This window comes from Mus caroli, chromosome 2 (genome assembly GCF_900094665.2).
Source record: "Mus caroli chromosome 2, CAROLI_EIJ_v1.1, whole genome shotgun sequence".
Classification (NCBI taxonomy): domain Eukaryota; kingdom Metazoa; phylum Chordata; class Mammalia; order Rodentia; family Muridae; genus Mus; species Mus caroli.
Window position 1 is genome coordinate 60,018,829 of NC_034571.1, and position 13,395 is coordinate 60,032,223.

Consider the following 13,395-nt stretch of genomic DNA (forward strand, 5'->3'; position numbering starts at 1 on the left):
TGACATATGCAATAGTGTCTGGGTTTGGTGGTTGTTTATGGGATGGGTCCCTGGGTGGGGCAGTCTCTGGATGGAGACCAAAGTGTGTATTTTGTTCCTTCTTGGAACGGGGAACAAAATATCCATGGAAGGAGTTACAGAGACAAAGTTTGGAGCTGAGACTGAAGGAAGGACCATCTACGATAAAGAAATCTTTAAAATAAATAAATAAAATTGACTACAGCCAATGACTGGAGAGATTAGAGATAGGTGGGTTTGGAGTGACCTGGTTGGGGGAGGGAAATGAGAAGAGGAGGAGGAAGGAGAGAGAGGCAGCTGCCATGAGGGTAGACTGAAGATGGATACATGGCCAGTAGAAACAGCAAGTACCTGGGGTACACCACTGAAGAGGTAGCCAGGTCAGCAGTTAGAAGAGTAAATTTGACCACCCAGTAATTGTCAAAACCAAATAAAATAACCATAGTCTGAGTCACATTTATTTGTAAGCTAGTCAGGGATAAGCTTAAATTGGTTGTATACACTTGATAGATTTACATCAGAGTGTCAACTTGAGCTTCAGGAAGATTCTCACTTTATAATTGGTTTATCCTAGAATCCTCTCAAGAATTGAGTTTGACACTCATTTAAAATGTGATTTATTTTGTTGTTGAAGGTTAGTCTGCAAACACTTTTTCAGGAACATATTGTGCTGCTTAAATTGAAATCAAATAACCATAGTAAAATTTAAAGGCACAACCCCCACCTCAAAATACCCTCAACTGAAATGCAGGCAGCATATTTTATATTTTTGTGGAAACATGTAGACTTACTCCAAGCTTCTTTGATTTTGATATAAAACATGAAGTCAACATTGAAATTCTCAAAGAATGAATAAGATGTTTTATAAATGAACTAAATTTGGTCATTCATTTATATGAACATTTTATCTATTTAAGAAGGAGTAGGGGCTGGTGAGATGGCTCAGTGGTTAAGAGCACCCGACTGCTCTTCCGAAGGTCCAGAGTTCAAATCCCAGCAACCACATGGTGGCTCACAACCATCCGCAATGAGATCTGGTGCCCTCTTCTGGAGTGTCTGAAGACAGCTACAGTGTACTTACATGTAATAAATAAATAAATCTTAAAAAAAAAAAAAAAAGAAGGAGTAGTCTGCTTTTCACAACTCTAGTACAAACATGGGTATACAACTCCCCCAAATCCTTATGTTTTCATAAAACAAAATAAAACGAAGATAACTGTATTAAGCCTTAAGAGAGACTTATTGTCATTCACTTTAAATCCCAAATCATTGTAGTTATACAATGTTTGTGTGCATTTGTGTGTGTATACAAGAATATATGTGTATGTACACATGCCTCTGTGTGCGTGCGTGTGTGTGTGTGTGTGTGTGTGTGTGTGAGTGTGAGTGACATTTTTGTGTGTATGTATGTATGTATGTATATTATATACTTATATATATTCTGATGACCGGGGTGGGGGGAGAGAATAGGACACGTAAGGAAAATCAAAAAAGTAACCAAATCCCCATTCATTTTAGAAAATATAGTCACAGAATAGGTTGAAAGTACCAGCAAATCAGAAAGAAAATAATTAATATGCAAACACTTAAATTAGACAACATTACCACTACTAATTTGATGACTCTCAAATGTCTATTAAAGCTACTGTTATTCATTCAAAAAAGACCATGCTGGTACCAAGTATTGTAGCATCTGTCTTCACAGCCATCTATCTTACCTATGAAAGGGTACATAAACTGTAGGGTAGAGAGCAGCAGGTACCCGGGAAAGCCAAAGGTCTTGTTAACCAAAGACTGGTAGGAGTCTGTTCCAGAGAGGGCTCCTCCTTTTATCAATAAAACTAGGGAGAAGTCTGTAGTGAAACAAAACAAAACACAAGTCACTTGATATAAAATGTATTTGGTTAAAGCATTTGATACAAAGCGTTTGCATGCCTCAACTGAATTGTCTTAGAAAACAAAGGATGCCCATGTAGCCCGGGCTGAGCTCAAACTTGCTATGCATCCATGGATGACTTTAAACTCCTCATCTCCCTGCCTCAGCCTCCTGAGTGCTGAGATTATAGGCAAGTGCCACCACGCTGGGACGTTGGAACATGGCCTGAGAATGGGATTGTGGGAGAACCTGTAAGAAGACACCAAGAAAACAAGAAAAGGGGCTCGAGACCTCAGTTTTCCTCAAAACTACAGAACTGCTCTTGGAATGTGCTCTCGTGCCCCTCCCGGGTGTAGCAGAGAGGAATGAGATTAGGAGTCTCCAAAACTCTTGCAGTAGGAGAACGACTAACATTTACTACCTGTTGATCTGAAGGCTTCATCAGAGGCTGTAGGAAAGCAAAGGAGGCTGGGTGTGATGCATACATACACATATATTCATGCATAAACACATGCACACACCTTGAACACTAGCACTTGCAAGGCAGTAGTGGGTAGATCTCTGTGAGTTTGAGGACAGCCTGGTCTATATAGCAAGTTCCAGGGCAACCAGGATATCACAGTGAGACCTAGTGACATATACATAGGCAAGAGAAAAACCATAGATGTCTGGAGATGTAGCTCAGTTGTTGAGTGCTTGTCTATCATATATAAACCTTGTGTGTGATCCTCAGCAACGTACAGACTAGGCTCGATGTCCCATGCCTGTAATCTCAGTACTCAGGAGGTGGAGGAAATAGAAAGCTCTTCTACCCAAGAGTCAGCCCCGAAATGAGATTTTTGTCTCAAAAGAAATCTAGAGATAAACCACCATTTAATTGTAGTGTTCCTAAGTAACTTCCATAGGGTCAAATGGCTAATAAGGACCACAGAGTTAAGGACACAGGATTTAAATGGGAACCTAACTTGAAGACTTAAGATTTTTAATTACTATGTTGTCCAATAGAGCCGTAGCTTTTAAAAACAAAGACTAATTCCATTAAAAAAAACAATTTTAGTGTTAATTTAAAAAAAAATTAGTATACTGTACTTGCAGATTTTGCTCTTCAAACATAAGAAAGGAAATGAATATATTGAGATATAAATTGTTTGGCTTTTGTGAAGGGAATCTTTGCTTGATTAAAATTCTTTAAGGATTTGGATGCTGATAGTAAGTGACGTGGTCAGTCATTACTCCTGAGAGTAAGCTTACAGTGCATGACTTTGGTGAGACTGTACATTGTGGGTAGGCCAGCAATGGAGCACGCTACTTCCATTATGATTTATTTAGATGTAATAGGATGTAGGTTTACCAAACTATTCATTTTCTTCCAACCCTGACACATGGGTGAGATGTTTAATTTTCTCTGCCTGCTGATTTATAATTATGTGTTTACAATACGCTAAAGCTAGGGTAATACACCTGGGTGGAAATTAAATATTTGTCAGCACTCACTGGGAAGCAGGAAATTAAAAAATGACCAGGCTTTTAAAGATACTTGTATTTGTATGCATAGATTAACGTTTCTATGCATATTCAGGCCTGGTCAGAGGAGCTGCGTTTTGCAGTGGGCGACAGTTGATGCATAGATTCCCAATTGAGGGCTTGACCCTAAGTGAGACATATTTACTGCCCCTTCTACAGTTCAGGAACATTGTAAAAAGGGAGCCGAAAAATGGAGGAGCCAGCAGGAGGGAAGGGGGCTATGAGACAGTGTCTTCTGCACACTACACATGCACTCATGAACACTTTACCACCTGCACAAGATAGGGGTCCATTATCACCCCATCATGCCCACTGGGGAGAGGCTCCTGAGACTCCACCCTTCCTTGTTAATGGTGGCTGGGCAGCAATGGAGGTTATCATTTTCTTCAGTGGTATAACCAATGGTAAGTTGTCCATGTTCAAATAATAACCCCTGCCTCTGCTCATGCAAGGTACTGTAGTTAAACTCAGTGGGACACACACACACACACACACACACACACACACTTACTTCATGGAATGACTGGATAAGGCAGAAGAAACAGGTGTGTCAAGGAGGGAGTCTTGGGTGGAGACTAGCAATGCCCCAGGATTGATGGTGTATCTCGGGAACCCCAAGTGTACCTCCCATTGCACTATGCCTTCCCTGTGGTTGAAACAAAGTTTGACTGGTTTTTGGACTGTTAACAGTAATTGCCTGAATCCCTTGTGAAACTAGGATTGGGGAAAGTGTATAAACTCATAGGAAGAGGGTTTCTTGAGGCCCAAGCCATAAGTTCAAAGAGGAGACAGTTGAGGGGTTTTCCACTAGTTGGTAAAAGGCTTCCATCTAGACTACCACTGATAACTGTTACCACAGCAAAAACAACAACAACAACAAACAAATATGTAAACAAAGCCCTGTGTATCTGTTAATGACTGCTGCTCTTTCACAGTGATCCTAAGTCAGAGAAAAGCTTTACAAAGTAAGCCGGTGGGATGGCGGGATTGGCTGGATTGAAAATTATAGCAAGGAGACCTGGTCTGAGTGCTGAACTTGCCTTTACCTGAGGAGTGGCAACCTGTGGTGACAACCTGTGGGTGAAGATGGATGTTGGATGAGCGGGGAGTAGAAGAGAAAGCAATCTGGAAGCAGCTTTCTGTTGTGCAGGAAGGCACTGGCAGACACAGCACACACGGGCAGCACTGGAGAGAAGGGGCTGGCCTTGCCAGCTGAACACCCAAACCCCCAGCATCACCTACATAAACACAGCCAACAATGGCTGCCAATCTGCATGCACCTGCCATATAGCTCTGCCTTGGGCACTGGGGGGTAGTGTCTTCTCAGCTGCCACCAGCCTTGGGAAACGACTTTCTCATCCACCAGGTTCTGCTTGAAGTGAAACAGCCACATGACCAGCTTTAAGCTTTGTGATATAGCGCTACTCTTACTAATCTGTTTAAAGGATTAGGGAGGAAAGCAAATGCAAATCTCCTCAGATGTGGTGCTTAAATTCCTTAGGACACTTTGATGCACTTCTTAATGAAGTAGGAAATCCAATTGCAGGATGTATTTGTGCAAGTGAAGAAGTCATTGCACAACTTAAGTTGCAGGGATATGCAGTTATATGCTACTTACCTGTGATGTATGAGACCAAGAATAAAAGCAGTATTCCCAAGGGAAATCCAGCTTGCTTCATTGAATAAGGCAATCCTGGAAAAACATAAAATGCCCCAACCTCACGTCAGAAAGGCATCTAGAAAATGCAAAAAGCTCTCACAATTCATATATAGAAGGTAAAATCAATTATATAAGTGATTTAAAAGTTGTGATGTGGGAATGGGGTAGTCCAGAATCAAATATCAGCATATTAGCACTTATTTCAGAATGGAATGTCATTAGCTTAAGGACCTGTCAAGAAAGCCAGAGCATGAGGTGACAGAAGAAGAATTAAAAAGCAGCACATGAAAACCTGATTCCAGTTCACACAGAAAATGCTCATCTCCGGGTGATGGTTAGTGCCCTGGACTCCTCGTAGAAGGACCACCCCTTCCCTCCATGCTGCTGTGGAAAGCACCAGGGCACAGCTGGAGGATCTTAGGGAAGACTGATTCCGGAGCCCAAATGGGGAAACCATGTAGAAAATAGAGAGCATGTGGAGGGACAGGAAAGCAAAGTGACTTTTTCTCAAGCGCAATGGGGTTTATAACATTATTTTTCACTGCTTTGTACATATGGGTCATTTTAGATTATAGACTATAAAATATCCAAAGTAATATAATTTAAGCACTTCTACCCAGAACATTTCTTTTTCAGGAAAAAAAAAACCAAAAAACAAAAACCTCTTTTAAATAATTCTGCTGAGGGCAGTGAAGGGGAACATTTTGACTTTGCTAAACTGGATTAGCCTGGAAAAGTTTTCACATCAGGAATTCTAGAATTCTGTCAGGTTGAACGCTCCATACTCCCTTGATACACGGAGACAGGGTTTTAGACAAGCATGTGTCCCTGCTCGCTTCTGCTTTACCTCAGGAACCTCCAAATTATTGTTCATTTAAAAAAATGTGTATGTGGATTAATGTAAAGCCAGAAATCACAGCATCTTGTGGGGAAAAAAAAGGAAATTAACCCAGGGGCTAGAGGGATGGCTCAGCAGTTAAGAGTGCTTGTTGCTCTTACCATATACCTATTTTCCAGCACCCACATGGTGACTCACATCCGTCCTGGAACTCTTGTTCCAGGTTATCACACACCCTCTACTGACCTCTGTGGGCACCAGGCATACCTGTGGTATATATACATGCAGGCAAAACACCTATACACGCACATAAAATGAAATAATAAATAAATAAAAATAAAAACAATCCATTTGATAAACTCATACTTTTAAGTAAATTAAAATCTGGAAAATTTATAGTTAAAGAGTTATATATTTGGTGTGTATTGCAGTAGATAGGTTCTTGTTTTCCTTGCCTTTTCTGAAATGGAATGTCTCCAGCTATAAAAAGAATAATAAACACTGGAAAATACTGCTTCTGTTAATGGAATGCAATAGCTTTTAAAGTTTTTACTTTTATAGAAGCTTGCCCTTGCTTCTAACTTGTTGGGATAACAGGGACTATTCTTACCAATTGTAAGCACTGCTGTAAATGAATTCTATTAATAACTAGATGTAAACAGTATTTCATAAGGTCATATTTTAAATTTAAGATCATATAGGTGCACAAGGAGATATTATCTAGTTTAATTTTCATAGGATTCTTAAAAGTCTCCCATTAAGCTTTTGTACACATAATATACGCAAGAATCTGCAAGTTTCACACTGACACTAAGATGGTTTTTGTAATACAGTCTGCTTCAGAAAGAAGAAACAAATGCATTTACTTGACATGATCCACTGACCAGGTAATCTATGAAAAGCCCATTTTCCCTGGCCCCTGTGCAGCCTCTCCCCCAACTGGAGGATGCTATTGTCTGATGTGGGGGAAACAGTGCATCTTCCGCATAAAGAGGACAGATCATTACTAGGATGGAAAAAAATATAAAAGCTTTTGTGGAAGAAAACCCCATTGAAGTTTTAGTGAAAGCTAGCATCATAATAACACTTTGAAAAACTTGTCTTTTTACTTCATAAACAGAACCAAGCAGACACGGGTGGCTTACCTATTATCCCAGATCCTATAACAGAGTTGACTACATTGAAAACAGCGGCAGACTGACTAGATTTCCCTCCGTGTTCATGTCCGGAGACCAGGCTTTCTCTGTCACTCGAGTCTGTCTCTCTCTATTTTAATAGATAAAATAACGATTTTACTAGTTTGAAAATGAAAAAAAGTCAGATAAATAAGCAACGCAGGATTCAAACATAGTAATGACATCAAGTTATGCCTATAGTGTTAACAATACGTCAATAAGCAGGGAAAAAAAAGAATGGCCAGCAATCCAAAGAACTTAAAGTCTATCCTTAACTCTTCATAAGTCTCCATGCTGTAGCTGCCCAACTGCTTTGACCCAACTCCAGAGTCTGTTAGGAATCTTTCATAGATTTTATGAAATTAAAGAAGTTATTGGTGTTATTGAAAAGTGTTTGCCAAATAGGTGTACGTCAGATTAAGTCAGATCTACCCCTTTTTGCCAAACCAAGATCCCAGCATGAAACTTAAGGAAGTTGTTGAGCTCTTGCCCTTGTTGCCAGTTTTACCTGTAGAGGACCCCTCAGCTGTGGCTGCTGATAGCTCATGTCTGAGTCTGCGCAAGGGCAGGTTCTGAAGCTCGGAAGCAGGCTCCCCCCTGGCCAAACTCCCCTGCAGGTTTTGCCTGCTCAAGTTCGCCAGCGAGATGGAGGGAGCCGGTGCAGCGGGTCCCTGGGTACTCTGGGCACTAGGCTGCCGCTCAGAGGTCTCCGCCTTCACGGGGCGGGGCGGGTGCACACTGCTCGCTGCTGCGGGTGAGGATGCTGGACATTTCTAACCCTGTAGCTCAGATTCCCCTCACTCAGGGTGCACCGCACTGATCTCTCTATCTAAAACTGCAAAAGTGCAACCTGTTCCTTCCACAGCGCGCGTTTTCCCTTGCTTCTCTCTCTGTTCCTATGCCAGAGTCTGAAGCCAGCTGAGAACCTAGCAACTCAGCAGCCCTCATCTCCACAGAGTGACATTTTTTACAGGGTGTTCCTCCCCCTACACCTCTTCTTGGATAGAAAAGGACTGTGAAATGTTAGAACTTTTATATTAAGTAGAATTTGGAAGCCTCATAAAGAAATAAACAGAAAGCAAAATACTACATAGAACACTGTGCTTCGGACTTTAGCCAGCTTGTTTGCTGTGCATGCCTTAGTCAAAGAGGCCCTGGAAACTTCCGAGAAGGAAAAATTAAGAGAAAGGCGCGATAGATTGATACTGTGGATTCAGGTTATGATCCTTTAAAAAGGGAAAGGGACAAGCAGGGGTCAACAAAGGGAGAGAACCTAGAATACCTAGGCTAGGAAGAACTTTAAATGAAATTTTCTATTTGTCCTTTTGTGTTAAACAGGATGAAACAGACTGGAAGATGGGCAGAGAACGTCCTCTGGGGCAATAAAATAATAATCCATAGATGCTAACGAAACGGAGAGGTTCTTTCTTTCTTTCTTTCTTTCTTTCTTTCTTTCTTTCTTTCTTTCTTTCTTTCTTTCTTTCTTTATCGTGACTATTTAACTATGAAAAAGAGTTTAAAATATACAGAAAACAAACAAACTGGGGCTTGGGGAGGTGACTTCGCGGGCACCTTGACATGAAAGCACGGAGACCAGAGTTTGGGTTCTCCAAACCCCTTGATTGACAGTTGAGTGTGATGGAGACCTGTCTCAGGGCAAGCTGGACATCTAAGCTTGCTGATGGGTAAACTTTGGGTTAAAGTGAGACATGCTTCCTCAGTGAATGAAACAGGAATCCACCTCACCCCTAAGCCATCATTCATGCACAAATAGGCATCCACACACACCTACACAGCATGCAAAAGAAAGATAAAAGGTTAGAAAAACTAGAACTATTTAAAAATCCTCCACTACTCTGTACCATTAATTAAAGAAGCTTCAACATTTGCTCCTTTCTTTTTCGTTTGTAAAAATGAACACTCAGTGTTACAGTAGAAACCCCCACCGACTTCTCTTTCTTTGATCCTCACAGCTCTAGAATCAACCAGTTCATGAAATTATCAATATTTTTCCAACTATCATTCATAAGAATTTATTTGTAACCATAAGTTACACACACACACACACACACCATTAATGGTCTATAATGTTGTAAACCACATTCAACACTGTAATGTTTTTTTTTTTCAATTTACAGAATTAAAGAAAATATTTGATCTAATGAAAGAACACAGAGAGATGACAAGATATGATACTAGCTTAAGTATATGCTAATTTTTGTACCACAATAATTAACAATCAGATACAATTTGAAAGAATATAATACTATCAGTGACTAGTTATTCAGTATAGCACTAAGCATACAAATCCTTAGTAATAAGTGCAGCAAAGTCCACAATTGTATTTAATCTCTTCAGAGAAAATCAGGACAACCAAGGGATACCAAATAAGGTATTAGTAGACAGATATCCTGTATTCACTAACAGGAAAGGTATGATGTTCTAAGATTATCAATTCTAAGTTTAGCTTGCAATTAATTTTACCACAGGCACCACAAATAATCAGGACTATAAACTGAAATGATTTGTAAAACTTAACTCTTCAAAAAGAAATTTTTCATTTTTAAAAAGCATGAAATGAAGAGGAAAAGAAAATGGATAGCCAGAGGGAGAGGGGTGGGGGGAAGGCCAGTGGAGAACAGGATAAAGAAAATGAAATAGACTGACATAAAGACGTGGTACCACAAAGCCGTTACTTTGTGTGCTAACTTAAAAACTCATGTAAAAAAAAGAGTGGAGGGACTGCAGGATGACTCCATCAGTACAAGTGCTTGCCACAGGAGCCTGGTGGTCTGCATTCTGTTACTACAATCTGTGGTTGATGGAGAGAAATGACTCAAGAAAGATGTTCTCTGGCTTCCCCAAGAACACCCTGATGCGCATGCTTGTTTGCCGTACCCCCTCCTCCCTCACAATAACTAAAATTAGTGGAACAGAAAACAAAAAATAAAGTACAGATAGTTTTGTAAGTTGTCTTATTTCTGCTCCAGAGATAATCTTAAGATAAAGAAAACTGTATGTACTTGTCTGTGTATTTATTTTTCTATTGAAGAACATAGAGTATGTGAGTTTTAAAATATGTCCATAAAGTCTCTCTCTGATATTCCTGTCAAAAGGCCATTTAGTTCATTCATTCATTCATTCAATTTCTTGGACAAGGGTCCATCTAGGCACAAGTCTGGATTTAGAAAGCTTTTCCTAATGGTTAATCTGACCATTTTCTGGCAGTTTTGTTTTCATGCCTGGACGAGGTTCCGTGATCCCCTTCTAATAACCAGCTTGTGATAACAGAGATGTGCACCATTTCAGATACCAAGTCATAGAAGTCTCTGTGGCCACTGAGTTGCTGCTTCTTTGGTCATGTTAGGAATTCTAATTGTGTATGGAGAGGCTCATGTGGTCAGGCATGCTACAGTGGCATGTGGCTGACACATAAAGAGTCTTCAACCTCAGTCTCCTATCTGGAGCCTCTCACAGCAACCTAACTCCTGATATACAGAAAATGTCAGCTAACAAGTGTTATTGATTTTCTAGGTAGGCCACTAATTTTATAATTGTTTGTTACAAAGAAATACATAGCTAAAATAAGATGTATGTGTGTATGGAGTATGTATGTATATTTATATATTGATTTCTATATGCATAAATAACTGTTGAATAGTCTTTTTTACATATTTAATGATGGTTTTTGAATGGACATTTTCATGATTTCAAAATTACTGTTATTTAGTATAATTTCAAAAGTACTAGATTCGCAATGAGAAAATCTGAAGAAGAAGAGTCAACATAGAATCACTGGCAGTCCTCCCCCGCAGAGGTCAGCATAACTAATGTTCTGGAGCCCTTTGGTTTAGACAGATTATATAGTGCTTTCTCGGTAGGATAAGTGCATAAGGAAAAACATGCAACAGGAAAACAACCACCGAAATTATTGAGTCTGTCTGTTGTAGCACTAGACTGAGGCCAGAGAACCAGACTTCTAGCAATATAGTAAGCCTTAATTTGAGCTTTTTATAGAATCACGCAATTATATAAAGCATACACTTTGCTCCTGCCGGATATTGCTTTTCTTGTTTCTTTCTTTATAATCTACACTAGTTAACTTGTAACAGAACACGGCTTTCTTACAATTCATGGACAAGGGTCCATCTAGGCACAAATCTGGATTTAGAAAGCTCTTCCTAATGGTTAATCTGACCATTTTCTGACACCTAAGTTAAGGTGTGAGTAAGGAAAGGATTGTTAATTGGTCTATAATAAAGCCTTCATAAATGATTGCTGTACCTAAACAGAAAAATACTTTGTTGGGCCAAAACTGTCCAACTGTTATACAGGACAAAGCATCTATGTCTTAAGTTGGGTTTTCTATTGCTGAGATAAAACACCCCGGGCAATAGCAACTTGGGGAGGAAAGGATTCTTTTCATCTTATACTTCTAGGTAACAGTCTGTCACTGAAGGGAGTCAGGGCAAAAATTCAAGCTGAGAACTGAACACAAGAACTGAAGCAGAAACCAAGGAGGAGAAACCAAGCCGTCTCCTGAAAACACAATACCAAGAATAACAAAACAACAAGATAAATATCCGGATATTCAATACATACGTGAGGTTTGGAAGAAATACATTTAATATTGTCTTAAGCAAAGTTAACCTGAGGCCTTTTGTCATTTGCACTCATTCATTTCTTAATATACCCTCACAGGATATTAATATTATAATTCTAACAGTCAAAGAGGATTTGTCCACTTTAGGTATTTCTATTTGTGTGGTACCAGGAAAGGTTCTTTAATAGAATTCCTTTCAGATGTCATGGGATAGTTCAGTTTATTTTCTTAAAGTGTACATTAGTAAAAAAACAAACAGCCCACCCCTGCATGTATCAGTAATCATCTAGGAACCATGGAACACCAAGGTGTGCAGTTTTGCCTCCTCAACAAAGAACTTGGAGCCTACAAAGCTGGGAGAATACTCTGCAGGTTCGTTCTGGGTCCCCGTCTGCAGGTCATCTGTGGGTTTTTATCTGAGAAACTTGGGTATGTGATGGATGTGACTGGCCAGCTCTTGGTTTGGGATGTTCTGAGAAATCTTCCTCCCCTTATGGATGTGAGTCTAACTTGGAGAAACTGCACTCTGATTTGTCAAGTGGGTTCTTAGTGTCAGGTGCTGTGTTGCTATGACTCTCTTGTTGAGATGGAGGTTAGAGTTTGAAAGTTTTGGGGTGGGGGTGGTATTTCTACCGGTAATCTGAACTCATTTAATCTTTCCTGTTATAGTTTTATTTTTTTTTCTTTGAAAGATGATCAAACATTGAAAGAAAATAAAACTTGAAACCTGTGATTCATGTAATTAATGTCAAATCGCCCAAAGAGTCGTTTGTGAGCTTTGAAACCTGGGGCTGAGAACATAGCAGAACAGGCCAGGACATGCCCAGGCAGGCCCATCGTTAAGACATTCCTGTGGCTGCTTGGCCATAAAGATAAAGAGAATGACATGTCCGGACTGGCCCGGTGCCTCCCTATCTCCCACCCTTCTGACCATAGTTAAATGTTATCTGCATGTACAGTCTGCTGATGTTTAAATGAACCAATCATGTGAAACCGCGCCAATTCCTCCCCTAGCCCCAGACCCTTTTCTATAAAAACTCCTAGCTTCCAAGCCTCGTGGTCAAATCCACTGTCTCCTGCGTGAGATACTTTTCGACCTGGAGCTCTGCCATTAAATTACCTCGTGTATTTACATCAAGATGGTCTGTTCGTGATTCTTGGGTGCACGCCAAATTGGGAACTGAGTGGGGGTTTCCCCACTAGGTTCTTTCAACATCTCTTAGCCTCTAGGAGATGATATGGTCACCTGGTCTTTGATGCTTACATTCATGTGACGAACACAATGCAAACTAACATGTGAGAAAACAAATCTACTTAAAATATTAACTGTTATTATTCATTAATAATTTTTCAACACATACACAAAGTGACAGGGTGGAAGGAATGAAGTTAGATGCTGTGTGCTTTTGAATATCTCTTAGTCAAATGAGTCTATGGATGTTAAACTGAAATAATTAAGAGCTCACGTACTTATCGCTTACCCCTATGTCTCCTTCTGATTTAATAACGTTTAATCTGCCACATTTTATTCTTATCTTTGTAGTATTAGACTAGATGAAAGGATATTATTACCCATTAGGATGGGCTGATTAAGAATTCACAAGAGGGCGGTGAGATGGCTCAGTGGGTAANAGCACCCAACTGTTATTCCGAAGGTCCGGAGTTCAAATCCCAGCAACCACATGGTGGCTCACAACCATC

General features: G+C 40.0%; 1 protein-coding gene across 1 annotated transcript in view; it reads right to left on the bottom strand.

Moving 5' to 3' along the window:
* Positions 1-7,753, bottom strand: part of Slc38a11 (solute carrier family 38 member 11) — a 47,443-nt gene extending 39,690 nt beyond the window's left edge. The window contains exons 1-4 of the mRNA XM_021156695.2: positions 7,600-7,753; positions 7,062-7,182; positions 5,037-5,111; positions 1,737-1,871 (exon numbers count right to left, since the gene is read on the bottom strand). Of these exons, the coding sequence (XP_021012354.1) occupies positions 1,737-1,871; positions 5,037-5,111; positions 7,062-7,182; positions 7,600-7,638 (370 nt within the window). The 5' untranslated portion in view covers positions 7,639-7,753. The remainder of the gene's footprint in view (positions 1-1,736; positions 1,872-5,036; positions 5,112-7,061; positions 7,183-7,599) is intronic.
* Between the last annotated feature and the right edge of the window lie 5,642 nt (positions 7,754-13,395).